At 38.2% G+C, this 27,994-nt stretch overlaps 2 protein-coding genes across 6 annotated transcripts in view; one reads left to right on the top strand and one right to left on the bottom strand.

The window, feature by feature from the left end:
• The first annotated feature begins 711 nt into the window (after positions 1 to 711).
• On the top strand, positions 712 to 2,999 carry adrb1 (adrenoceptor beta 1). Its single transcript, XM_055175995.2, has one exon. The coding sequence runs from the start codon at positions 852 to 854 to the stop codon at positions 2,010 to 2,012; it is 1,161 nt and encodes a 386-aa protein (XP_055031970.2). The 5' UTR covers positions 712 to 851; the 3' UTR covers positions 2,013 to 2,999.
• A 5,480-nt stretch (positions 3,000 to 8,479) lies between these two features.
• The window catches only part of ccdc186 (coiled-coil domain-containing protein 186), a 36,590-nt gene continuing 17,075 nt past the window's right edge, over positions 8,480 to 27,994 (bottom strand). For 4 of the 5 annotated variants that reach the window (XM_055175990.2, XM_073867031.1, XM_055175988.2 and 1 more), the window contains 7 exons: positions 26,304 to 26,559; positions 23,553 to 23,742; positions 21,273 to 21,353; positions 20,772 to 20,816; positions 20,278 to 20,497; positions 12,494 to 12,713; positions 8,480 to 10,495 (listed from right to left, as the gene is read on the bottom strand). In XM_055175990.2, coding sequence (XP_055031965.2) covers positions 10,409 to 10,495; positions 12,494 to 12,713; positions 20,278 to 20,497; positions 20,772 to 20,816; positions 21,273 to 21,353; positions 23,553 to 23,742; positions 26,304 to 26,559 — 1,099 coding nt within the window. In that variant the 3' untranslated portion in view covers positions 8,480 to 10,408. The remainder of the gene's footprint in view (positions 10,496 to 12,493; positions 12,714 to 20,277; positions 20,498 to 20,771; positions 20,817 to 21,272; positions 21,354 to 23,552; positions 23,743 to 26,303; positions 26,560 to 27,994) is intronic. The other variant, XM_055175991.2, reaches the window with a different exon arrangement.

Genomic DNA, 27,994 nt, shown 5'->3' with positions numbered 1-27,994 from the left:
GGGCCTCTTTAATTGCTTCGTGCTGTCAAGCGGTGTTGTTGTGTGTTTTGCTCCAGATGTTAGGAAAGTTGGCACTGTTAAGAAATAAAGTACACTATAGAATTATACACTTTTTTTAATGGCTTTAGTATCTCAGCCCTTATGTGTCATTAAATAATAACAGCATGGGAATGGTTCGATATGCAGAGAGAAGTATAATTTTGCTTTAAGTATGATTAAAGTTTTAAATAATGATACGTTTTTTATGACAAAGGCTCAAGGGTTTTATTGCACAGAGGTAATAAGATTGCATTCAGCAGAAAGCATCATAGCTCATGACAGGGAAGAGATTTTGGATGGCACAACATACCAAAATTAAATGAAACTTTCATTATATATTCAACTTTTGTGCAAACTTGATGCATTTTGTATGTTACAAAAAAAATATAGTGTCATAACTTTGTTGTTTTATGTTTCATAACCCCAAAGTGTTCTGTTTCATTCATGGACTAAGTAAAGAAACCTCAGATTTTTAATTTCAGACTCTTGGAAGCCACTATGTATGTGTGATTTGCCAAGAACACCGTGCGTAAAAGCGCGGCACAATCCTCACACGTTTTTGGGAAGAAACATTGTAGGGTGCCCGTGTATCAGATAGTAAAGGACCTGTAATTTAGACACGCAGTGCCATTGGTCGCGAAGTCAGTGATGTCACCGTTTTATTAGTCGCGCTGTTTGTTCTTGGTCTAAGCGCGGGTGGGCGCTGGGCTTGAGAGCAGAGCGCGGATGGATGCGCTTACTGCTGCTGCGCTCCACACGGGACGTGAAGTTCGGATAGCTGTCTGAATGAACGCGTTTCATTCCTCCGCACCATGGGAGACGGTTTACCGTCCGTAAACTACAGTAATGAATCCAAACGCGCCACAGTGGATCTAAACTCTCCGGGCGTATCGGAACAGTGGGTCGCCGGAATGGGAATCGTGATGGGTCTGATAGTGTTTATTATTGTAGTGGGAAATATACTGGTTATAGTTGCCATAGCGCGGAACCAGAGACTTCAGACACTGACCAACGTTTTTATCGTCTCTCTGGCGTGCGCGGACCTAATCATGGGTTTACTTGTGGTGCCATTTGGCGCAGCGTTGGAGGTCAGAGGCACATGGATGTATGGATCCTTCTTCTGCGAATTTTGGATATCTGTTGATGTACTTTGCGTCACGGCGAGTATAGAGACGCTCTGCGTAATCGCCATCGATCGGTACATCGCCATCATCTCTCCATTCCGTTACCAGAGCCTGTTGACAAAAGCAAGGGCTAAGGGGGTGGTCTGTGGAGTTTGGGCTATCTCAGCCCTCGTCTCCTTCCCACCCATCCTTATGCACTGGTCCCGGGACAGCGAGGAGACGTCCTGCTACGACAATCCTGAATGTTGCGACTTTGTCACCAACCGCGCGTACGCCATCTCCTCATCCGTCATATCTTTTTACATCCCTTTAGTGGTTATGATATTCGTGTACGCAAGAGTGTACAGAGAAGCCAAACAGCAACTAAACAAAATTAATAAATGCGAGGGAAGGTTTTATAACCACGGCTGCAAAGCCAACAGGAAAAGGACGACAAAAATCCTTGCTCTAAAAGAGCAGAAGGCGCTGAAGACCCTGGGAATAATCATGGGTACGTTCACGCTCTGTTGGCTGCCGTTCTTTATCGTGAACGTGGCGCGCGTGTTTTGCGCACAAGTGGTGGATAAAGAGCTCTTCGTGTTTCTTAACTGGCTCGGGTACGTGAACTCCGCCTTTAACCCGATCATATACTGCCGGAGTCCGGACTTCAGGAAAGCCTTCAAGAGACTGCTGTGTTGCCCGAGGCAGGCGGACCGCAGGCTGCACGTGAGCTCGTGCGACCTGTCGCGCTGCAACGGCGGCTTGATGGACCAGAGTATGTTGCCCACGTGGTCCGAGTGTAACGGCGCGGACAGCGACTGCAGCCTCGAGCGCAACGCCAAATTGTCCCGTTCCGAGTCACAACTGTAATAAACAATACTTCTGTCAGGTCTTTTCGTTTAAAAAACTTTTCATTTTGGACGCAAGCAGTTTTGAAGCATCTGAAATTGAGTGTTTGGGGAAAATTAGAAATGAATACCATGGTTTTATTATAGTAAAAGTGAAATGGAAGACTATCGTTTTACTATAAATACCATGGTTAAATGTGTGATTTGATTTTTACTGTGGGTTTATCACAAATAAAACCAAATTAAAACACCGTTAAACATTTCTGTAGAAATTACAGTATTACTGGCAGCTGTTTGCCAGTAATTTACTGTAGATTTAAATTTATGTTATTTACTGGCAACAGTTTCTTCAAAGTTGGGTGAACATTAAACATTAACAAGTTTTTACAAAAAAAAATTTTTTTTCAAAATAAAACTATAAAATAACAACCTCATGCAAAGCATCTGAAGAAAAAAAAATAGAAAAAGGTTGATAAGGATTTCTGGCTCCCAGAATGCTTTGCATAATGCTTTTATTTTATAGTTTTATTCTGTTAAGACAAACACTTGTTAATGTTTAATGTTCTTTTAACTTATTTTCAGTAAATAACATTATTTACAATATTTATAAATCTAGAGTAAGTTACTGGCAAATAGCCGCATAATACAGCAATTTTTTACGGTGTAATTTTAAAGGTTTTATAATATTCCTTTAGGAAAATTAATCATGTTTTGTTATATTTAAAGTGTCAAAAATGTTTTTGTCAGATTGATTATTACGTTTATATTTTTACTACAAATTAAAATATGGTTATTACAAATAGTTACTATAGTTTTACAAATACATTGTTAAACTATATGGTTACCTTGGTAAAACCATGGCTAATTTAGTAATGAAAACCTTATGGAAATTATCTATGGTTTTATAATAGCAAAAATGTAGTAACCATGTTTTTTTGGAGAGTTTGTACCATTTTTTATTACAAAAATGCTTTACTACACTGTAAAAAAATTGCAGTATTTTTGCTACTTTAACTTAAAGAATAAAGTTAAACAATTTCAACTTGAATTTATGAGTTATGGCAACTTTTTAAAGCCAAAACTTAAAATAGTAGGTTGAATTGACTTGCAAAACCAAGTTGTTATAACTTCGTGCTGCAATTTTTTACAGTGTACAAATTTCATGGTTACTGATAACTTATTAAATGTATTAACTATGGTTTGACTACAAATACCACACTGTAAAAAATACTTTGCTGCCTTGAAATTTTTTGTTGAATCAACTCGGATTTAGAAATCATTTCAACTTACTATTATTTATCTTGACTAGAGATGAGTGGTTTAACTCCAGGTAAGTTGTTATAACTTATAAAATTAAGTTGACCTTTTTCAACTATATTTTATAAGTTGTGACAACTCATCTCTGTTGACATGACTTGTAAATCTGAGTTGATTTAACAAAAAATTTAAGGCAATTTATTTTTTACAGTGCATGATCAAACCACGGTTACCTTTTTGTAAGGGTTGAGCCTACATAGTTTATAATAATGTTTAATTCACAAATGTGTAATTTTGCATCTTATTTTACCTCATACTTGTATAATGCAAGCATTGTACAAGGATGAAGTTGTTTATATTAAACAATTTGTTAAAATGTACAGTATTTATTTGATGCATTGTACAGCATATAAAGAAATGGTAGCCTAAGTGATAAAAATGTTAAAAATATCTGTGATTTACTTGCACTTTTTTTCAAAAAAGGGCGAAATGAGCGCCTTGCATTAATATCCATACATTTCTCTCAGTGACAAATATTATTGGTTTCTCTAATTGAAATGCACACATATATATATTTTTGGGAAAGTTTTGTTATAAATATACAAATTTGTTTTCCCTAAAGTCCCAAGTTGACATTTTTTTTACAGAAATAATAACTTGTGTACCAGTGGCTCCTGTGAAGTGTTATTCAAGATTTGTTTTGTTGACATCATGTTGGCTAGTGTGCAATAAATGTCATGTTGTGAAAAGGCAAGTTGCTTTTGTAACTATACTTCATCATTGTCGTAAAGATCATGTCTATGCACACAGGTCCTTAAGTTTTTTTTAGATTTAGATTTTAATAAATTACTCAGATTGAAAATCAAGATAAAGTTTTCACTAATGTATACCAACGGGCTCCATCTTAAATATTAATGTGCTCTGACCTCATTTAGTTTGATCTGATTGCTGCAATTGCATCAGTCTTGGCTTTCCCACCATCCCAAAGCACACTGGACTGTATAAACAAGATGACAGTGTCGTATCACTGCACGTGTATGAAAAAAAGTGTGTAGAGCTGATTAAGATTCATCTCACAGTGTGAGCACAAAACTTTTGGAAATTCTTGATTGTGTAATTTTCTGCACCAATGAAGTGTCAGCAACTCAGATACTGAAATGCATATTTTTTCAGCATGATAATGCTTTGTTTAATGCAATGTAGATGCTGAAATATCTTTACAGCTCTTTCACCTTAACACTGCCGAACAATATGACGCTATACAGTATGTGGTTTCTTTCCCTTGTTTGTTAACCAGCATCGAGTCAGAATAAAAGCTCGTCGTTTTCCTCATAAAAATCTAGATCTAATCAGATTTCGAATGCCCTGTGGTACGAGGAAAGCTTGTAAAGATTAAATTTCATTTCAATCCACATCTGTGCGCTATTAATTACAAAGGGCCTGGATGGATGCTTCAAAATGCATTACTGCTCTGAACTGTCCCCAGAGCCCCCTTGCATTTAAATCGGATTCAGGGTTGCTGAATGCAATATGGTCGCGCCACTACTGCCAATGAACCTTATTTAAATGTCATTACCTGCTAATGCATCAAAGTAGCATTTCAAAACAACAACAGCTCATGAATACACGGCATGACACTGCTATTAGTAACCATTGCCTGATGCAAACGTATATCCGTCAAACAACAGATGTAAGCAGACTGAAGCTTTTGTGTTTAAAACAATCTTGGTACGTGATTGCCATGTGTTTCTTTAGCAGCATTGTATCTGTTATAATGATGAGAAAGTTTTTTTTTTGGTGCTCTGATATAATGATAACTCCATTGATCCAATGCTACAAATTACAATGAAATCCTGATTGACCTTGATCAAGATTAGCACAGTAAATGGTTTGTTTGCTTATACTTCAAAGTGGCCAAGTGTCTATTAATAGTGGAGTGAAATGATTGAGTTCATGAGGTTTGACTGCCATCTTTAATGACCACTTGGTGTCAAGCATCGAGAATCTCTCCATTAGCATATCAATGAGATAAAACACGCTCATGTTTTCCCTTACAAGTTTGCCAACAGCTTGCGCGTAAATGCTAATGCATAACTGCTTTATGAGGTGTTGAGAGAATGGCATCCACTTTATATAGGCTACCTGTGCATGCACGACTAGCTTCTGTACATTCCAGTGCTGAAGTTTCCATTCATCGCTTTGTCGGATGAAGTGCCGATGGATCACCGCATCACCCTTTTTCTCACTTTTATAGGCAATGCAAATATCCATGGCCTGTAAAACATGATGTGTCAAGTTGCATTTTAAAGAAATATTTTATTTTAATATTATATTTTATTTTACTCTAAAAAAAACAACCTACACTACTTATCCAGTTTATTCAGTGCTTGACCAGCCATTGAGATATAATGCAATATAACATCTTGTGATACTATCAATATAAGTTTATTATATAATTTTTAGTACTGGGAAAAGATTAATAGCGATTAATCGCAATACAAAATAAAAGCTTTTTTGCATAATATATGAGTTTGTGCTGTGGGTAATTATTAAGTATATATATATAAATACACACATATTCATGTATGTATTTAAGAAACATTTACATGTGTGAACATACATATATACATTTCAGAACATTTTTATTTATACATCTATTTTTTTGTTAATATAAAATAAATAAATAAATATTTGTTTATATTTTATATATATTCTATATAGACGGTTTCATCGGACGCACGTGCGCTGACGTGATACACGTCTGGATCCGAACTTTACTTCCAGTTTCGTTTTTTTAATGGTCTGACTAGTTGCTAAACTGATCTCTTAAACAAATGCCTCGTCGAAAATAACAAATGTTTTGGTTTCCTATGTAATCTATGTGTTGTTTTTTTGCTTGTTATATAAATAAGCTACGTTTAAAGAACTTTGTTGTTATTTATTCTTAGCGGAGTTTACCGGAAGTTACGTGCGGACCTCGACGGCCGCTTGTTCATGTTGTTACTGCTGAAACTGTCTATATATGATGCAAAAATGCACTTTTACTTTGTACACTGAAAAAAAGATTCATTCAATTTACTACATTTTTTTAAGGTTAGGTCACAATCAATTTATTTAAGCTACATTTAAAGAAACAAAAAAAGAAAAAACAAAACTAAAATCTTTTGTTTAAATGTAGCTTAAATAAATTGATTGTGACCACTTTGTGATGAATCATTTTTTCAAATGGGATTAATCACGATTAATCTTTGCCCAGCACTAATAATTTTATTCAGTTTTTTAATATTGCATACAAATGTTCTCTATTTTCTCGTTGTATTCAAATGAAGAGACTGTGACAAGCTCATATATGGTCATTATACATTGCAAAAACAACAAATCTGATGGTAACATGGTGGCCTTAGACTTCATATGCAAACATATCCAACTGCACAATTCTGCAACTGACCAATCATCACTGAGTATTCCAGAGAACTACGTAGTAAAAGTAAATAAAAACATTGAATCTGATTATATTTAGAAACGCTGTATATACAATACATGCACTATTTACTATTATTATAGCCTACTATTATTTCCTATCCTCACGCCAAGACCCCCAGTTAATCGGAAGCGTTGACTGAGGTTTATAAATTCTCTGGTGGTCTACAAGGCTGATGTGAGTGTCTGCACACGTTATCTCACAGTGCTAAAAATATCCAGTGATCAGAGTTTACGCAATGGCTCTTTGCCATGCACAGCGAATCTTAACCTACCATCTCTCTCAACAACTCTACGTAGGAGACTCTGAAATGCCACACAGGTGAAATGAATTTAAAGCAAGCGGTGTGCAACCTTCCAATCAAAAACTGAGGGTACTAAGATTTGCAAAGCGTAGGAATCGGCAAGAAGAACTATATTTAACATAATGAGTCATGAGTACCTTGTAAGATTTATACTGATTTTATACGTTCCCGTGTCGTGACGTTCTTTGCAAAACAATTCTTTATTTAGTTAAAACCAACTATGCATTTCCTATGTAGACGGAGCTTCTGTTTTATAAACACATTCAGACATTTTTGTAAATACATCTATTATTAGTGCGGGCCGAAGCTAACAGGAAATGCACCACCTAAATTACTTTTCAAAAGTGAGTTTCCAGAACTCCATGTCCTGTAGCACACAGCAGCTGCACGCCATTAAAATATCAGTGGCTTGCGTGGATGCAAAGTTCAGTCAAATAAATAGGAATTTAAATAAAGACTGACATTATAGTTGACATTCCTGGACCAAAACAGCACTTGCTGTGTGTTTTGGTGAATGAGGATCAATGATCTACAGCGAAGGACACATGTCGAGATGTGTTGGTTGTAGAAATCACCTGCTGCCATTATGTAATAATACCACTTGAGGCAAGGAACACTGTGCACACACCTACTGAGAAAGCAATGACCCTTTAAAAGGGACACTCCACTTCTTTTTGAAAATATGCTCCTTTTCCAGCTCCCCTCGAGTTAAACATTTGATTCTTACAGTTTTGAAATCCATTCAGCCGATCTCCCGGTCTGGAGCCACCACTTTTAGCATAGCTTAGCCTTAGCACAATACATTGAATCTGATTTGATTAGCATTGCGTTAAAAAATAACTAAAGAGTTTCGATATTTTTCCTATTTAAAATTTGACTCTTCTGTAGTTACATTGTGTACGAAGACCGACAGAAAATCAACAGCTGCGATTTTCAAGGCTGATATGTCTAGGAACTAGACTCTCATTCTGGCGCAACAATCAAGGACCCCGCTGCCGCAACACGGCCGCAGCAGGCTCAGTGATACTACGCAGTGCCTTGGTTACTTTCAATGGCAGGGGACTACTTTCGGGCAGTGCATAATATCACTACGCCTGCTGCAGCCATGCCACATCAGCAAAGTCCCTGATCACCACATCAGAATGAGAGTATAGTCCTAATCACAACATCTAATTCTCTGTAGTATACGATGCAACTACAGAAGAGTCAAGCCTCAAACAGAAAAAATACAGAAACTCTTCAGTTACTCCTTAGCGAGATGCTAATGGTCCAATCAGATTCAACGGATTATGCCAAGCTATGCCAAAAGTGGTAGCTCCAGACCCGGAGACCAGCTGAACGGATCTCAAAACTGCAAGAATCAAATGTCCAACTCCAGGGAAGCTGGAAAATTAGCATATTCAGATATGATGAAAAGTATCTGAAACACAAACCAAAGTGACTTCAGTGATTGTAATATTTTCATTTAATCCCCTTGAAACGCCATATATATATATACAAAATAATCGATATTCAGAGGTTTAAAAACATTGGACCATTATACAATATATCTACAAATTTATAATCACAGTTTCACTCACTATACAGTCAAGCAGAGCACAGATAAGAGACCAGAAACACAATCAACTTTTTTTCTCCGTCAGTTTCGATTCACGTAACACACACACACACAGTACATACATACATACATACTTCAACAGATCTTTCTTATCATAATTCATGACATTAAATAAATTATAAATGTATCCAACATTATTGACAGTTTGGAGAGTCTTCACTCTAATATCAGGGGTCTGTTTAAATCTAAGCTTTAATTTTCCAGCAAGCACTCCATAATTTCCTTCATACTTCTTTATGGAATGTCTGCAATGTGTTTGGGAACTGGGAGTCTCTGAACGTTGGAATAGCCGATGTGACCATGACAAGCTATTTTGCCGACTTTAGTATACAAACTCTTTATCACAGTGTATGGGTATGACTTTTTTTGTACAGTAGCCCAAGGAGGGGAAAGCCCAGAGACCACTGCACGAAAATGCCAATCATTCGCGTTGATGTCCTCAATCAGCTTGTTACAATCTGGTGAGCATTGAAAATCCATAAAAAGCATCCAAGGACATGATCTTTCATGACGCTGGGCGAAACGGAGGGATAAGAGGAGCAGCGATGCCTCAGGCAATCGCATTTCAACGGCTGGAATGGATTCAGCGCCGCATGATTTTACCATATAGTTACATCACAGAGGAATTGAATGTTACGCTTGAATATTTGCTTGGGAGTCTCAGACTGCAGCTCTGCAAATTTCCAGGTTAAGAGAGAGGGCGGTAAAATTGCACTTTTGCCCTTTTGTATTTACATCGTCTTCTTCATTTTCACCTGGTTGTTACGTTTTTCTCTTTCGGGAGCGACTAAACAAAACAGCATCTTTGAAAGCAGCATCGAAAATTCACATACATAAAAAATAAAGATTAGCTAGTTTCTGCACAAAACAAATAAGCGGATAGAAATGGAAAATCTAAATTAAATCTATATAGAGAAAATATATTATAAAAAAAGCAAAGCTCATTTAAGACCAGACCTAGACGTATCAACATCCGAGACAGTTATGCATTTTGATTAATGTGTTGAACTTCAAAATGACACGCTTAATTCAGGAAGTTGTATTTTTTGGCACGGCTCTCCTTGCTTAAGTGCTTTTCAAGGCCGGTGGAAGAGATAGGCTATCTGGGTATAGCCGTTACCTAGCAGCAGGGCATATGGGGAATGGTGGCCACACTCATGGGTGTACTACACGCTAGGATCCGTCTCATTACATAACACATTCATTATTGGCACATTTGTATGAGGGATAAGGAGAGCGCTGAACATCGGCCATTAACCTATGATGCGGTGAATAGAGGAAAAGCCCCATTTTGTCCTTTGAAAGCCTCTAAGGAGATGCAAAGTATAGTGGTCCTCCATTAATCCACCACATTTTGTTCTTTTGAAAGACCACATTTATAACAATATTCATTCATTTACCCAACTTCATATAGTTCGGTGTTGGATTTATGACTGGGCATATGTCCTTCTTGTGGTCTCTACGCGGCATAGGGCTCCAAAAGAGAGGGTGAAAATGAAATCATCCCCATATAGAGAAAATTAAAGATTTGAAGGAAGTCTGGATGTTGGGCACGTTGTGAAGAAAGATAAAGTTTAAGAGCAAAGGCTCTACCATTCATCTGCCATAGAAGTTCAGGGTGTTTGGCTCAAGTTTAGACCTTTTTTAAGGGAACTTTGCCTCCAGTGTATCTATCAGACCAATCTTGGGTTTGATTCCAAAAGATGCTTCCGGCTTTGTCCCGCAGCATGTGTTGTTTTGGTAATTACCCATTCCCGATCACTTCCTACCGGACTCACTACCTGGAGGCACCCGTTGTTGTTTAATAAGTCGTTCGATCTCTGAACCCAATGTCTGGAGATTCTCCTGTATCGAGAGAAATAAAACCATCACTTAGTTTATTCAAGGACGAAGCAGAACACATCTTATAGAACCAGCACGTAAGCAAGGATAATAGCAAAATTTTCGCTTTGAAATTTCCTGCTCGAGACTCTAATCCTCCCATTGTGTTTTGAATGGAGCTCTTCGTCTTCCCATTGCGACCTGTTCTCAAAACATACTTTATTAATTCATCTGATCTCCCCGCTGACGCACTCCCTTCGTAGAGAGACAAAGCTTCTGTCCTTGCTCTGACCTGGATCCGGTCCTCTAGCCACTGCCAGCATGGGAATATGCCCAATAACAACGAGGTCATCAATCATCACTAAATTTGCTTTTCTTTTGATAGCCATCGACCGAAATCCCAGTTACGCAAATGCTTGCTTTCAATTATAATTACATCAGATGTTAGCATTGTGGGATTATCAACATATCAACACCCAGTCTGGCTATATATGGTCACATTGGGTCTCATTTATGTAATTTATCGATAACTTTGCACTTTAAAGGGACACTCCACTTTTTTTGAAAATATGCTCATTTTCTAGCTCCCCTAGAGTTAAACATTTAATTTTTACTGTTTTGGAATCCACTCAGCCGACCTCCGGGTCCGGCGCCACCACTTTTAGCATAGCTTAGCATAATCCATTGAATCTGATTAGACCATTAGCATCGCACTAAAAAATAAGAGTTTCAATATTTTTCCTTTTTAAAACTTGACTCTTCTGTAGTTACGTTGTGTACTAAGACCGACAGAAAATTAAAAGTTGTGATTTTCTAGGCCGATATGGTTAGGAACTATACTCTCATTCTGGCGTAATAATCAAGGACTTTGCTGATGTAACATGGCTGCAGGAGGCGCAATGATATTACGCAGTGCCCGAAAATAGTCCCCTGCTATTGAAACAAACCAAAATCACAACTTTTAATTTTCCTGTCAGTCTTAGTACACGATGTAACCACAGTAGAGTCAAGTTTTAAATAGGAAAAATATCGAAACTCTGGTATTTTTTAGCGCAATGGTCTAATCAGATTCAATGGATTGTGCTAAGCTATGCTAAAAGTGGTACCGCCAGACCCGGAAATCAGCTGAATGAATTCCAAAATGGTAAAAATCAAATGTTTAACTCTAGGGGAGCTGGAAAATTTGCATATTTTCCAAAAATGTGGAGTGTGCCTTTAATTCTGTTATTATGAAGTTCATAATCAACACACAAAAAACTGATTCCTAGAGGCTTACAGTGCATTCACACGGGGCGTAAGCGTTAACGCTTCCCAGTCACTTTTAATGAGTGACGTCATGCGTTGCCAAACTGAATGGTAGATCTGTCGGCGCCACGCCGTGGCTCGCGGTAGAAGCTAAACATTTCTCAACTTTTCAAGCGGCAAAGCGTGCGTCAGCCAATCAGATTGCCATATGCAAATAATCTAGACAGAGCCAGCCATTTAAGTTTATGGAAGACTGGAGCATGTGTAGCGGCCACTGTGATTGGCTGTTGGCCAAGCTTCAGACAAGCCTTCCGTCAAGCATTAACGCTTACGCTCCGTGTGAATGTACCGTTACGAGACATGATATATGTTATTCTGAAGCGTTTTTATATATATGTGACCCTGCTCTGATAACCCAGATTTACTGTTTCAATTAAATATAACCTTGATATCTTTAATATTTAATGAGTAATGTCATGTCACAGATTGAAATCAATGAGTTAAATCTAACTATGATGCTCCTAATTTAAAAATTACTTCAGCCAAGATTTCACAGGCATCTGTGTAACTAAATGACCCTACAGCCTGACTTATTAAGCAACTGCAATATGATGCTGATCACATGTAGGCTAGGCCCATAAGAGAAAGAACACTTATTTATTTTTGGCAGTGAATGAGAGTCGCTGTTTTGGTTTTAAAAAAACAAATGCATGCTGACGTAATTTGGGTTTGAGCCCTCTGGGTCATTGCTGTGAATGGTGAATCCGGCAGGCGTACCTTCAGCGTGATGTTCTTGAGCAGCGTGTCCTCCAGCACCGCCTGGAGTTTGCGATTGATTTCCAGCGAGAGGTCGAGAGTTAGCCCGCTGTCGGCGGGATGGGATGTGTAGAGGGAAGCCATGATGCCACCTCTCCGGCTCAGGTTTGCTTTGTTAAAGTCCGAGGCTTCTGAAGACAGCGCTCCAGTCTCTTCTCTCAGCACATAACTTTGGATAATCCTGCAGAAGAGACGCAGACAGCATTAACCCGCAGGCCTCGTTTTAATTAGAGCGCACATTCATCAGTTTCGGCAATAAAACCTGGAGCCACGATGGCCGCTGTCACTGTTATACTCAGAAAAGGCAAAAGGTGAAATTACTAATGAAACGGGAGGGGGGGCTCATCAGTCGCCAGGACCCCATTACCCATCTCAGCATCTCTCTCCCATTTACTCCATTTCATTTTGGATAAACGTGCTTCACATTCATACAGGTTGGAAGTTTGTACATGCTAAATCTCAGACGGTCTGTCTCGCAGATTTCATTTTAGTGTCACAATCATTTATCTCAATTAGTCTGTAATTGGTTTATTAATAGTAAATGAATATAATTAGTAGATACAGATCTGAATTTAGATGAAATCAAAAGACAAAGATTGACTGTTTAATTCCAAACATTGACATTTATGTATTTGGCAGACAGTTTTATCCAAAGCGACTTCTAGTGCATTATAAGGTATACATTTTTTATTAGTATGTGTGTTCCCTGAGGGTCAAACCTATGACCTTTTTGTGCTGCCAACGCAATTTTCTACCATAGGAACATATACCAAAAGGAGCTTATACCAAAAATAGCAATGTGCACAACAAGTAGACCGAGAACCAAATAAAAAAGGTCATGGTTCGACCTCCAAAGAACACAAATACTAATAAAAAATGTATAGCGTACCTTATAATGCACTGGAATAAAAGCATTTGCTAAATGCATAAATGCAATAAGAATTAACATTTATTTTATTGCCTTTTTGTTCTTTTAGAATTCATTAGCGTTAAAGACAGCAGTATTTGCCATAACCATAACAATAATTCGACCAAATCAGTCATAGCAGCCCTCATTGATTCATGTAATCTCATTTTTATAGCATGTTATATTGAGAGACAAAAAAAGATCTGATGTGCCTGATAACCTCACACTAGTTTTAATGCAGTCCGTTAAAAAATCCTGTTATAAAACACATAATTCAGGTTTAAGTGCTTCAATTTGAACTGCAGTAGCGGGCTGATGGAAATTCGAGGTAATTATCATCTCCACCACCATTGTAGTCCATTTAATAAGCAGGAACAGAAAAATGGGGAAGAAAAAAATAACCTGTGTGGTTTTCTATGAAGGATGATAGTAGTGATAAGCTTTTATCTTTCCATTTTAGGCAGCGCTATTTCAAATCTATTTTCCCTGCAGTGACGCATGGCCCAAATAATGGCAGAATTCAATTCTAATGGTTTCTTCAGACCAAGGCTCGAGACAAAGACATTAGAGGACACGAGACTAAAGGTCTCTGTCTGAGAGCATAAAAACTCTAAATGAGGACTTTCTGAATGGACGAATCCGCTCGTTTCGCTCTTGTTTCTAACGGATACACACCATAGCATCTATTAGGGATGCGCGATCATTTGCATGTGATTGTCATTGCGCATCTCGTCAGTAAAGCCGCTTCCGTGATTAGAAGCAAATCGCCATCAGCTGCCTTCAGGTGGAGCGGCACCCACCACACAAAGCCGCAGTTCAATGACAATCGGGGCACTTTCGCATTAATTATCGCAGACGTATCACCTGCGATATGTATGCGGTATGGCCCAGCTTGTCAGTAAACTACGACTTTGTGTAGTAAATGTCGCTCCACCCGAATAGCAGGTGACGCCGATCCACTATTCATCAAGGAACTGGCTTTACTGACGAGATGCACATGATATCGCATGCAAATTATCGCGCATCCCTAGTATTTTCACTGTCCCCTATTCATAGTAATAGCAGTGCCCAATCTTTTTACATCCAATATCTTTGGTAAAAATCACACTTTGCCAGCTCAGATGCAAAAATACACAAAAAAGTACACATATCACTACACATAAACAAACAAGGAACAAAATGAAAACATACAACTTACCTTTTACTCATTTTGGGAGTCAAATTAGACCCCAGCTCCACAATGACAGTATTTAACAAAACGAAACAAAAATGAATAAAAGTGGAAATACCTGCTTGCATGCAGTTGTGCACACAAGCAAATGAGAATCAGCAAAACCTGCTTCTGCTTTCAAGTGATAATCTGGTGAAATCCAAAGGTGATAAATGTTGTACGCTCACTCATTTAGATTAGTAACACACCCTAATGCAATTCTTTTGATTGTGCCAAGTCATTGTGGCTGTAATAGCAAATTGTGAGCATGGCAGAATGATTATTTTAATTAGGAAAGTTTTTGTATGAATGAGCGTTAGCTTAAGCATGGCATGGCCTGATCCTCATTCATAACATTAGGTGTAGCCGTTTAAAGACAGAGTACGAAAAACAGACAGCAAAGTGTCAAGAACTCACTGGACATCTGATTGACAATTAACATTACCGTATGTTTGTGCATTGTTGGTTCTGTCTGTATTTAAAAAAAAAAAGAAGTCTAATGTTTATTTTATAAGGATTGTGGATTTCTAACATCGCAAAAACAAAGCTGTGAGAAAAAATGAGGGGGTTTAAAATGTGAATCAGCCCATATCATAGATAAATCTGTATGAATCCATATCTGTGTTTCTGTCATGGTGCAAAAGTGCTAAATAGAGACATATAACAGTCTTTCCACCCAGGTAGCACATCATACAGTACAATTAAATCACAAGCTAGGCCATGTGAGTCCATTACAATACGGAAAATGTTAAATAATGTCTTAGTAATGCTTTTGTTACCGAAATATAAATGCAGCCCCACACATGGCCTCTGTAAAGAGGTCTAGGTCAAAAAGTTTACAAAGTCCATCCAGCTTGACTATCACAAAAAGTATAAAGCTCTCACTGGGGCAAGTTTGTTTCTAAAAAGCAAATATTGGTACCAAACATATCTGTACTTAAAGGGACATACCTTTTTTTTTAAAAATAGGCTCATAGTCTGGCGCTAGCACTTTTAGCATAGCTTAGCACAATCCACCGAATCTGATTAGACCATTAGCACTGCGCCAAAAAAAATAACCAAAGAGTTTCGTTATTTTTTTTCTGCCTAGAAAATCACAACTTTTAATTTTCCGTCGGTCTTAGTACACGATGTAACTACAGAAGAGTCAAGTTTTAAAAAGAAAAAATATTGAAACTCTTTGGTTATTTTTTATTGTGATGCTAATGGTCTAATCCGAATCAATGGATTGTACTAAGCTATGCTAAAAGTGCTAGTGCCAGACTCGGAAATCAGCTGAATGGATTCCAAAACTGTAAGAATCAAATGTTTAACTCTAGGGGAGCTGGAAATGAGCATATTTTTAAAAAAGTGGAATGTCCCTTTAAATGGTACACATGAAGACCTTTTAAAAACGTACTGTCCCAGTGACAGCTTTAGTAACCTTTCAGTCAGAGTGCAAAGGTTAAAACACGCTGATCTGATGAATGCCAACAAACACTGACATTTTAAGTTGGCTGCTGGATTTACACATTTTTGGTGTTAGTTGCCATTCGTCTGTGTTGGGATTTATCCATGTTTGCTTGCATCTGTCTGTGTTTGTTGGCATTTGTCGGTGTTTGTTTGGATCAGTGTAAAACAGCCTTAAGACGTTCAGAATTCAAACAATCTATCAAAGAAAACCTACAAGACTCTTTGTCTGTTTTGTCATAAGTTCTGATTCAGTTTGCTTAGAAAAGTAATATATGGTGGCATTTCAATATGGTGGCATTCATGAGTGTAGCATGGGAAGATTTAAGCAGAAGTTTGATGAAGTTAACATAAAAATTGACAGATCTGGACTTCTCAAAGAAGCTTAGCTGCATGTAAGTTCATTAAGCCTGGCTTCAATAGGATGTGTCTTTGATTAAAAATAATGAATGTGAGTAAGTGCAGGTGGACCGATTCAAAGACTTTCATTAATCAAGAGTGAAAGGAAAAAGAAAACATTGTCGATTCTGCCCGGAGTGGTGGCAGAAACCCAACTCGCAGCCTTCAGCGGCACCTTATTTATCAGATCTGAAGTTGGATCCTATAAACAAACCGAGACAATTCGCTGTGTTTTGCTTTATTCCATCAGTGGAAACGTGCATCGTCGGATCAATTTTGTGTGTATGGAGGCTTGTATGAATATGAATCAGACATCATTAGCAATCTCACTGACGGATTGCTCCCGCATGAACAGATAGCTATAAATATCACTGCCAAGACCTTGCTGTTGGAAACACAGGTTAGCTCGGCATGCGTGTGAAAGAAACAGATAAACGTCTGCCAGATCACTAAATAAAAGTCAGACATACAAGACATACTGTAACTCTCAGTCAAATAGAAGAGAAACAAGCACAAAAAGAAAATGCAAGGGAAGTACAATGACCTGCCAAATTGAGTCATGCTGTTGTGAATGAGTCAGAGAAGAGAGACAGCACAGAGAAATTCCCAAGACCAAGAGCTCAGCGCTACATTACAGTGACCCAAAAAGTATTTAGACACACTTGGACACCCAAATCATACTTAAAAATGTCTAAATGTCACTGCATTAAATAAAAATAGAGCACTTTTACTAATTTAAAGGTTCAGCAAGGCCTCGTAATTCCAGTGAAGGTTAACATTTATATTATGGTCTAGAGCAGGGGTAGGCACCATCTATCCTGTAGTGCCATTGTCCTGCAGATTTTAGCTTCAACTTTAGCAGTTTTCAGGTGACTCGTTAGACCTTGATCATTTTGTAGCAATGGTTTGGGGAGGCTGGTTCCAAATTCAGCATGACGTGTTCCTGTGCACAGACCGTGACCCATTATGAAACAATTTGTGAAAGAACCTGACTGGCCGCAGGGCTTGCAAAATCGCTAGCCGAACGTCCCGGGGCTATTGTGCCTTGCAGTCGAGCTACCAAAATGCATCTCCGCCCTGCTTTCGGACTATATTGACTTAAATATATTTAAATGCTTTTGCATTTTTTTTTAAGATTTGGTTGGGCAATTATGGTGTACAGTGAGGAAAATAAGTATCATAGGTGCATGTCCACTGTGAGAGACACAATCCAAAAAAATCCAGAAATCATTATGTATGACTTTTTAAAACTATTCATTTATATGATACAGCTGCAAATAAGTATTTGAACACCTGTTAAAGGCAATGTTAATATTTGGTACAGTAGCCTTTGTTTGCAATTAGAGAGGTCAAACTTTCCCTGTAGTTTTTCTACCAGGTTTGCACACACTGCAGGATGGATTTTGGCCCACTCCTCCACACAGATCTTCTCTAGATCAGTCGGGTTTCTGGCTTGTCGCTGAGAAACACGGAGTTTGAGCTCCCTCCAAAGAATCTCTATTGGGTTTAGGTCTAGAAACTGGCTAGGGCACGCCAGAACCTTGATATGCTTCTTACAGAGCCACTCCTTGGTTATCCTGGCTGTGTGCTTCGAGTCATTGTCATGTTGGAAGACCCAGCCGACAAATCTTTAATGCTCTAACTGAGGGAAGAAGGAGGATGTTCCCCAAAATCTCACAATACATGGCCCCTGTCATCCTCTCCTTAATACAGTGCAGTCGCCCAGTCCCATGTGGAGAAAAACACCCCCAAAGCATGATGCTACCACCCTCATGCTTCACAGTAGAGATGGTGTACTTGGGATGGTACTCTTCATTCTTCTTCCTCCAAACACGTTTAGTGGAATTATGACCAAAAAGTTCTATTTTGGTCTCTTCTAACCACATGACTTTCTCCCATGACTCCTCTGGATCATCCAAATGGCCATTTGCAAACTTAAGACGGGCCTGGACATGTGCTGGTTTAATCTGGGGAACCTTCCGTGCCATGCATAATTTCAAACCATGACGTCTTAGTGTATTACCAACAGTGACCTTGGAAAAGGTGTTCCCAGCTCTTTTCAGGTCATTGACCAGCTCCTCCTGTGTAGTTCTGGGCTGATTTCTCACCTTTTTTAGGATTATTGAGACCCCACGAGGTGAAATCTTGCATGGAGCCCCAGTCCGAGGGAGATTGACAGTCATGTTTAGCTTCTTCCATTTTCTAATGATTGCTCCAACAGTGGACCTTTTTCACCAAGCTGCTTGGCAATTTCCCCGTAGCTCTTTCCAGCCTTGTGGAGGTGTACAATTTTGTCTCTAGTGTTGGACAGCTCTTTGGTCTTGGCCATGTTAGTAGTTGGATTCTTACTGATTGTATGGGGTGGACAGGTGTCTTTATGCATCTAACGACCTCAAACAGGTGCATCTAATTTAGGATAATAAATGGAGTGGAGGTAGACAATTTAAAAGGCAGACTAACAGGTCTTTGAAGGTCAGAATACTAGCTGATAGACAGGTGTTCAAATACTTATTTGCAGCTGTATCATACGAATAAATAGTTTTTAAAAAATCATATATTGCGATTTCTGGATTTTTTTTTAGATTATGTCTCTCACAGTGGACATGCACCTACGATGACAATTTCAGACCCCCCCCCATGATTTCTAAGTGAGAGAACTTGCAAAATAGCAGGGTGTTCAAATACTTATTTTCCTCACTGTATGTAATTCAGGCATCAGGTATTTAAATAGCGTTCACTTTCCATTCACGATCGTGCGAAGTTACGAAATGTACAGGAAGCAAGCAGTACTGATGTGTCACAGACGATCTCGATCTATTGCGCAAAATTTACTCCAACGTCGTCCTGTCAGTCATTACTATCCTCATGTAAAAATAAAATCTCTCACAGCAAACTTAAAAGTGATATAGATTGCATGTGCAGTGAAGAGAATTGCGAAAAAGTCTACAGTATGTGTGACTTTGTGCAGAACTCGCTCTTAAAGCGACAGTAGACCGGATTTTTCTACTCGGAAAAATTATCCAACTGTAACTGGAAAAACATTTTATGATTCAAACTGTAAGTTTTGTGACCCATTGAACTACTATTAAATGGTAAGTATATCCAGTGTTGAGATGAGCAGGATCAGAGTTAGCTTACATGGAAGTCAATACATTTTGTTTGTTAAAAAAACAACATCATCAAAAACAACAACAAGAAAAGCAGAGCAAACTTAGTGGTCAGTGGTCCTATAGGCTTTGTATTGGCAAAATTTGGCCCGTGATGAAAACTGATTAAGGAACCCAATGCCATGCTCTCAACGTCAAGTGGCATTTTCTTATCTGTGACTTTGTTAATATTTCAGATTCAGTTCAGTTCGAAGCAAATATTTGTATTGATGATTATAATTTGATAATTTTATGTGTTAGTTGTACTTTAATAGATGTTTTGTCTCAATATTCTACATTAAAAATTATAAAAACTGATTTTCAAAGCGCAGCCCCTACACTGTTGGGATTAACTTGAATGCAAAGTATAACAGAAATGCTCGATAAGAAAATATATGAGTGTAAATTTTGGGTGTCCATATAATTTTGGTCATGTGTCTTAGCGTCTGCAAACAATCGTCAACGTTAGTTTTTTCATACATCTTTATTATTATAGTAAGTTAAGTGCATTGAGCTGTAATAGGTGTCGATGATCAGAACGATGTATAGCTCAAAGCTCATTTGAAGTTGCCAAATGAAACTATTATGTGGTTAAATGGTCCTCTTTCACCTTTTCTTTTTCTCATTCACTCACTTGGTCTTTTTTCTGATCTCCTCCACCAGCTGTTTGATGTGGTCCTCCATGAACTCAATCTTCTCATTCTTGCGAGCATGTGCTTTCTGCAACCGCACAATGCGCTCCACCAGTACAGCTTTGTCCACCTCAGGGAAGCTGTCCACCACCACCACAGAGGAACCGGACTGATTCTCCGGAGAACGATCATCCATACTGCTGCCGCGTGCATTTAAAGAGCCTGAGAGAAGGAGAGATGTAAGCCACAGTCTGTATGGGTTTTGTTTGATAAACCCGCCCTGCACAAAAATTAGGTAGCAATCTAATATTGGCCGGTACAGTACTGTCCTGTATTTATAGTATAGTATTTAACTCTTTCCCCGCCAGCTTTTTTCATGATTTTTACAAAAGTTTAATGTCTCACAGAAAATGCTCTTCTTTAAAATATAAACATAAAATATATTAAATGAAATAACAGAACCTCTGCTATCAAAAAAAAAAAAGTTTCATCCTACCTTCATTTATTCTCTTTTTATCACCTCTCAAATATGGGTAGGTTTCTTAAAAAAAAAAAAATCGAGCAAAAAGTCAGATTATTCAATTTTTGTAAAGGACTTTTGATAGAGATCAGATGCAGAGCGATCTCCAAAACTTAGATGGCTTAACCTAGGGCCATACTTCCGTGTTTTATAAGTTGAGAAAGTGCACCACTTGCTGGATAACAGCAGTATTGTGTATTGACGAGATAACTCGTCAATGGCGGGGAAAGAGTTAAAAATAAATGACAGTGCTTTAACTTTATTGGCATATACTATATAACCTTATATGGTCATAAAGAATAAACTGTACTAAATCACATCACCAAAACCATGTTTCATGTGTTCAAGTTTCATTATACTCTTTAAAGCTGATATTGACATAAAATTAATCATAAATAACAATTGAGGATACACATTTTACCAAAACTACAGACTAGTCACTTATAGCATTTTTAATAAAGTGTTAACCAGATGTACCTGAGGAACTCGAGCGACTGCCCATACTGCTGCCTTCACGATCACAACCTCCATTCTCCACCTGATCCAACTTCTTACGAGCTACACAAGGACACAAAAACACACAATGAGCTTATTAGACACACACCAGGCAGAGACGGACACCTCAGCGTCCCTAATGAGCAAATGACAGAGTGTTTGTGTCATTCTACGCTGCCCCTGCTGTGGGCCATCTGACCCTGCATAAAACACCCATCCAGCGGGCACATCTATACCATCTCTCAGAAGTGCAGGATTAGGAAGCTTTACGTGTAAGTGTAGACCTTGAGAAAAATGTTGAAGATCACGAAGACCCAAAAGGGATGAGAACTAAATCGAGTCGTTTAAAAATACCTTCACGTACTGTACTTGCCTCCCGGCACTAAAGAGAGTCCCGTGGCGCATGTTCTGTCCCCTGTCCTCCTCCTCCATTCTCTCAAAGTAGAGAGACTGTATGCACCCTAACCTAGCCCCTCTTGCAGCAACAGGCAGGCACAGATACATAAACTCAATCTGTCTGGGTTGAACCACAGAGAGCATCAATATGGCTTGATAATTACTAACAGTGCCTGTGGGCTCTGGTGAGCGTGAAAAAGTAACTCAACACGAGCCTATTAAAATAACAAATCGAATTCTAGTTAAGATGTGAACAGCACACACAGAGGAGAAATATGACACGGGAGACTTCTTTTCAAAATTGTAACACGATTTGTTAGCTTTTCTGTATTTCATTTTGAGATGAAAGGTTTACGTCTATGCTTTTCAACTGGTGGGTCTGTTCTGTCAGCAGGGACAAAAAACTATTCTAAATGCAAATAATCTAAAAATTGGGCACAGTTAGGATAGCTCAATAAATAACCTCCTTATGAAGAACAGAAAGTGATTCCTGTATCTTTTGTTTATTTCTATGTATAATTAAACTCATCAGTATTTTGGCACAAATTCACATGTTAGGAACATGCCAACATGAACAGGTGGCATGACATGGCCTCGCCCTCAAGAAAAAAAGACGCAAAATTAAAATAAAATATGGGTTCGCGGATAAATCCATTTTTACTTTTTTTTGCATTAGAAAATATGAACATAAGCATTCATATAAATTAAATGCAAAATGTATTCACAGCAATATCAATCAATATTGCAAGACTTTATGCATTATTTTGCTTTCTTCTATAGGACAATACATTTTTATGCTTGAGACGCTCTGCTTTACCTCCCTCTTGGCACTGAAAAACTGAACTTGAGGTCTTGCATCTTTCACTACCAAATAGGGATGCATAACGATTAATCGCGATTAATCTATAGCAGAATAAAAGTTTTTGTTTACATCATATATGTGTGTGAAATTTGTATAATAATTATGTATATATAAATATGCACACATGCATGTATAATTTTAAGAAAAAAATATATTTATTGATGAAGTATTTATATTTATATATAAATTATACATAAATATACAAATGGATATACACATTTGTTAAAAAAAATCTTAAATATATACTGTACATGTACTGTATTTTTCAGTCTATACGCCACATTTTTTTCATATCTTGGCTGGTGCTGCGTCTTATAGTCAGGTGCGCCTTGTAAGTCAGTATGAATTAATTTTGACATTTAAGAGGCAAGAGACAACATTACCGTCTACAGCGGCGGGAGTCCGCTATATGCTGCTCCTGTAGTTATGTAATTCAATGGATTCAAGTGATGCTGAATGACGAGTATGTGAACTTCACGCTAGTTGGCTTGTTCGGTTAATTTACCTTTCAGGTAAGTTCTGTATGCTATGGTTTATCGTTTAAATAACTGATAATATTACTTTAACGTGCAGACATCTATTCAGCCTGCTGTTCTGTCTGCTATTGTTTAGTTTAATAACTTTCCTTTCCGGATTAAATGTCTGTTCTTCGGCTTGGATTTTGTGAAATAATTTTCTAAATAAACGCGGCGTATAGTCCACTGCGACTTATATGTGTTATTTCGTCTTAATGACGCATTTTTGAATGATGCGGCTTATACTCCGGAGCGGCTTATAGTCCGGAAAATACGGTATGTGTGTGCTTTATCTATACAAAGTTTTTATACACAGTTCACACACATATGTGATGTAAACAAAAACTTTCATTCTCCTATAGATTAATCGCGATTAATCGTTATGCATCCCTACTACCAAAATATATGAAGTATATATCCATTCATAATCATAAAACTTTATGTTTCAGAGAGCAGTAAAGTCACAATGCTGTGATCATAGGCACTGACCTTGTGTCAGTTGCTTAGTGAGGTCTTTGATGTTGGCTGCCTGTTTTCTCTTCTGTGTGACGAGCTCATCTCGTAGTTCATCCACACGCGTCTTCAGTAGTGACATCTCAGCCTGCAGCTCTGTTCTTTCTGTCTGCAGCGCATGTACCTCCTGCTGCCTTTCCTGCTCCTCTTTCTTCAACCTCTTTGTCTGAAAACATGCACAAGATACCTTATATTAGTTTTTTGCTTGGAACCCGTATATGAAAGTCTTTAATGAATTGGACCCAAAACGAGCTTAGCAACTGTGTATATTAGTGTTTGTTTATTTATTTATTTAGTTAAAATTAATGTGCAGTGATGTTAATGGATAGGGACGTTACTGAAACCTCCCATTTTTTACACGGTATTTCACAGATAAAACTTTATGCACGTATTCTTATTTTAATATGTGAGCCTAGACCACAAAACCAGTCATAAGTAGCATTAGTATTTTTGTAGCAATAGCCAAAAATTCATTGTATTGATCAAAAGTATCAATTTTTATGCCAAAAAGTAAAGATCATGTTCTATGAAGTTATTTTGTCAATGTCCTACCATAAATTGCGTAAAAATGTATTTATCATTAGTAATATGTTTTGCTAAGGACTTCATTTGGACAACTTTAAAGAAAATTTTCTCAACATTTCGATTGATTGAAGTTTTTCAAATAATTTTTATCTCGGCCAAATACTGTCCTATCCTAATTCCGAGTTCAGACTGCATGATTTTCAAAGTAGTCGGGTCACAGATCAGTCACTGCTGTTTTCACACTGCAAAACGGACCGGCGAAATGGGGTTTCACAAGGCATGACTTTACCATAGGATGAATCTCAGAAAACTTTGTCCTGGTCGGCAAACTACATCTCACAGCCAAACGCACGCAAGAAGTGACAAGGAAACAAAGCAAGGTTGCGCGTGCAAGACTGGAGTTCTCACATGAGACTGTGATTATTATTAAAAATGGTAGCCCCCAAGAAGCTTGCCATACAAACTGCATGTGCGCTCATTTGTAGCGAAGCCCTTTTCTTAACCAAAGCCATGCTTGCTTATATTATTGGCTGTACCTTCATAACATCTCCCTGAACTTCCAGCTGCCCTGTATGTTGTTCTCTCATTGGCTGTAGGTCATCGCCGATGTTATTTTCAGTCAGAACACATTTCGTACGGCATGATTTTAAATCGGTAACAGGTCCAGATATTTAGCATGCCAGATATCTCAAGGGTGGCGGCGACTCGTCTGCGATTCTCTCAGATCACATTTTTGCTAATTCACACTGCGTTATTGTCACTTGCGTGCACGAGCACCGATTTGCTTGTGATTTCGGCCATTTGTCGGCGATTTCTCAAAACCTGTTGGTGAGTAAAAATCAAGGCTAAAATCGTGCAGTCTGAACTTGGCATGACAAACCATGCATCAATGAAAAGCATATTTATTCAGCTTTAGGTATATCTAAATTTAAAAAATAATTACCATATGACATTGTGGTCCATGGTCACATATTTGGATTATAGGCATTAACTCTTTCCCCACCATTGATGAGTTAACTCGTCAATTAAGAAAAAACACTTCCCTGCTAATGATGAGTATTTTCGGCAATCCGTAATACCACTATTATCCACCAGGTGGCCGCAACTTATAAAGCCCGGAAGCACCAGCTGTATGTCTGTGTATGTTTTGAGGATCGCTCTGAATCTGATCTCTATCAAAAGTCCTTCACAGCAATGAAATTAGTTCAAAATGTTGTGTTTTTGAAGAAACCTACCCATATTTGAGAGGTAATAAAAGAGAACTAATGACTAAAAACTTTTTTTTTGAAAGCAGAGTGTTTATTCTTTCATTTGATGTATTTTGTGTTTAAATATTTAAAGGGGCCATGGCACACAACTTTTTTAAGATGTCAAATAAATCTTTGGTGTCCCCAGAGCACATATGTAAAGTTTTAGCTCAAAATACCATATAAATAATTTATTACAGCATGTTAAAATTGCTTACTTTGTAGGTGTGTGCAAAAATGTGCCGTTTTGGGTGTGTCCTTTAAAATGCACATGAGCTGTTGAAATGCAAACACTGATCACAATGATAATGGTTTGTTGCAATTAAAACTCAATTTGTGCTTTTCTCTGCACTAAATGGCAGTGCTGTGGTTGGATAATGCAGATTAAGGGTTGGTATTATTATAATAAGAGCTCCTTATGACATCATAAGGAGAACCAAATTTCAACGACCTATTTTTTCATGTGCTTGTAGAGAATGGTTTACCAAAACTAAGTTACTGGGTTAATCTTTTTCACATTTCCTAGGTTGATAGAAGCACTGGGGACCCAATCATAGCACTTAAACATGGAAAAAGTCAGACTTTCATGCCATGGGCCCTTTAAAGAAGAACATTTTCTGGAAGGCATTAAACTTTTGTGAAAATCATGAAAATGCTGGAGCTGATTGACAATAAAAAAAAAAAAATGCTGGCAGGGAAAGAGTTAAAGACTTTTCATATTCGTTTTTTTATTATTTACCTTCTCAAGACAAGGTCTGCAAAGTAGTATTGTATATTGTCAATTATTGTATGTTTATAGAGAATTTCTTTTGGACATATTTTTTGTACTTCTGTGTTTAATTTAGTGTACGTCGCCCTGACTGTTTAACTTTGGATAGGTTGTAGCTTGGCAAGGTTCACCTTCAAAGTAACAACGGACAAACCACTCATAACTCATGACGTAAAGCCATCTTACCATCTCGGCAAGTGATCTTTCAGTCTCCTCCAGCTTGCTTTGCAGTTCTCTGGAGCTGTTGGTTAGTTTGTCCAGTTGAGACTGTAAGCTGTTGCTCTCCGACTGCAGATGAGCATTTTTACTGCTCAACTTCTCAGTAAAGCCCAGAAGCTCGCCCTCTCTCGTTCTGCTGCCCTCAATGTCCTTTTGCAGGTCAGTGATCTGAGAGTTCAGGTTCTCCACCTCCTCCCGCAAGGATGCGATCTCTTGCTCATCCCTGAGAGAGAGACAGATGGAAATCAGAAACTAGGAAAAGACAGTGCTTGCTAATTGAGTCTCATGAATTAATGATTTTAATTTTAATTTTAATGCATCTGATTCAGAAAACCTTCGTGAAGGTTCTTGAATTGGACTGATCTGGTTTTTGAGTCAACAATGACCGAGTGGACCTAATGATCTGGTAAAAATGGTGAACTGCTCTCTGGGAAGTAACATTTTCATTTTAGGATGAACTAATCTTCAAATTTTAATTGATCAGAATAAAAGTATATTATATCAAGAAAAACCATCTCTACCATGCTATACCAATGGACAAAGCCCCAAATGTGATCGGAACCCATCAAAAACTGATAATTTTAAACAACAATTATTCAGTAATGTCTGACCACTGACCAATCAGAATCAGCTGTATAAGAAAGTTTTTAAAACAAGAATAAGCTAACACATCTGACTGACACGTTTATGTCGCCACCCAAAATAAAATCAGGGCAGTCCCTATGAGACGAGCACAGAGGTATGAATTATTCTGTCAGCGCTGTAGGAGCCGCAGTGGATTTACAGTCACCCGCTGATCCAGCATCAGCAGGGTCCAAAGACCGTGGGGAGATCACTCAAGGTCATGTGATTTTTACTGAGGCTCATTCGTGTTCAGTAGAAGCACTGATCCACATGCAAATTAACGATCAAAGGGGCGGAGAGTCACAGTGTGGAATGCAGAACATGTCATTCAAACACGCAAAGAGACTGGATTTAAATGGATGAGAACAAAAACAGGACACAAGCATAATTTGTTCAGGGTGCAGCTGGGTGTCTTTCCACAAATTTTCAATGCCAAAAAAATTAGGGCCACAGACACATTTTTAATGAGCGGCAGCAGTGGCGGCCGGTGACTTCTTTTTTCGAGGGTGCTCGATGCGAAGTTCGTCACAACATGTATGTAGCCCGTCATGTGTGTCGAGAGATCCTGTGTGCATCACGTGTCTTGTCAAAATAAGTGCCTGCTGCAGATGCATCTAAAGGGTTTATGACCAAAGAGACACTCGCGTTTGCCAGACACTCGCATAATCTCATCCCTAATCAGAGTTTACTGTTAAAGGTGCAGTGTGTAATTTTTAGAAGAATCTCTTGACATAAATGCAAAATATTATACAAAACTATATGATCAGTTGTGTATAAAGACCTTTCATAATGCACCGTTATGTGTTTATTACCTTAGAACGAGACCTTTTTATCTACATACAGCGAGGGTCCCCTTACATGGTCAAGTCGCCATTTTGTGCAGCCATTTTTCTACAGAAACCCTTAACGGGCAATTTTTTTTACCAAGTTGTCTCAGACGATGACATGTTTGTCCGGTGGCGGCTACCGTAGCTCCTCTATGCGTTTTAAAAGCGAGGGGTGAGCAGCGGACTGAGCCGTTGGTTGCAATGCGC

Source organism: Misgurnus anguillicaudatus, chromosome 4, assembly GCF_027580225.2.
Source record: "Misgurnus anguillicaudatus chromosome 4, ASM2758022v2, whole genome shotgun sequence".
Lineage (NCBI taxonomy): Eukaryota > Metazoa > Chordata > Actinopteri > Cypriniformes > Cobitidae > Misgurnus > Misgurnus anguillicaudatus.
The sequence above is the reverse complement of the archived record's forward strand: the minus strand, read 5'-3'. Positions and strand labels throughout refer to the sequence as shown.

Excerpts from the sequence above, each read along its gene's own strand:
- adrb1 (XM_055175995.2), top strand. The coding sequence starts at position 852 with ATGGGAGACGGTTTACCGTCCGTAAACTACAGTAATGAATCCAAACGC.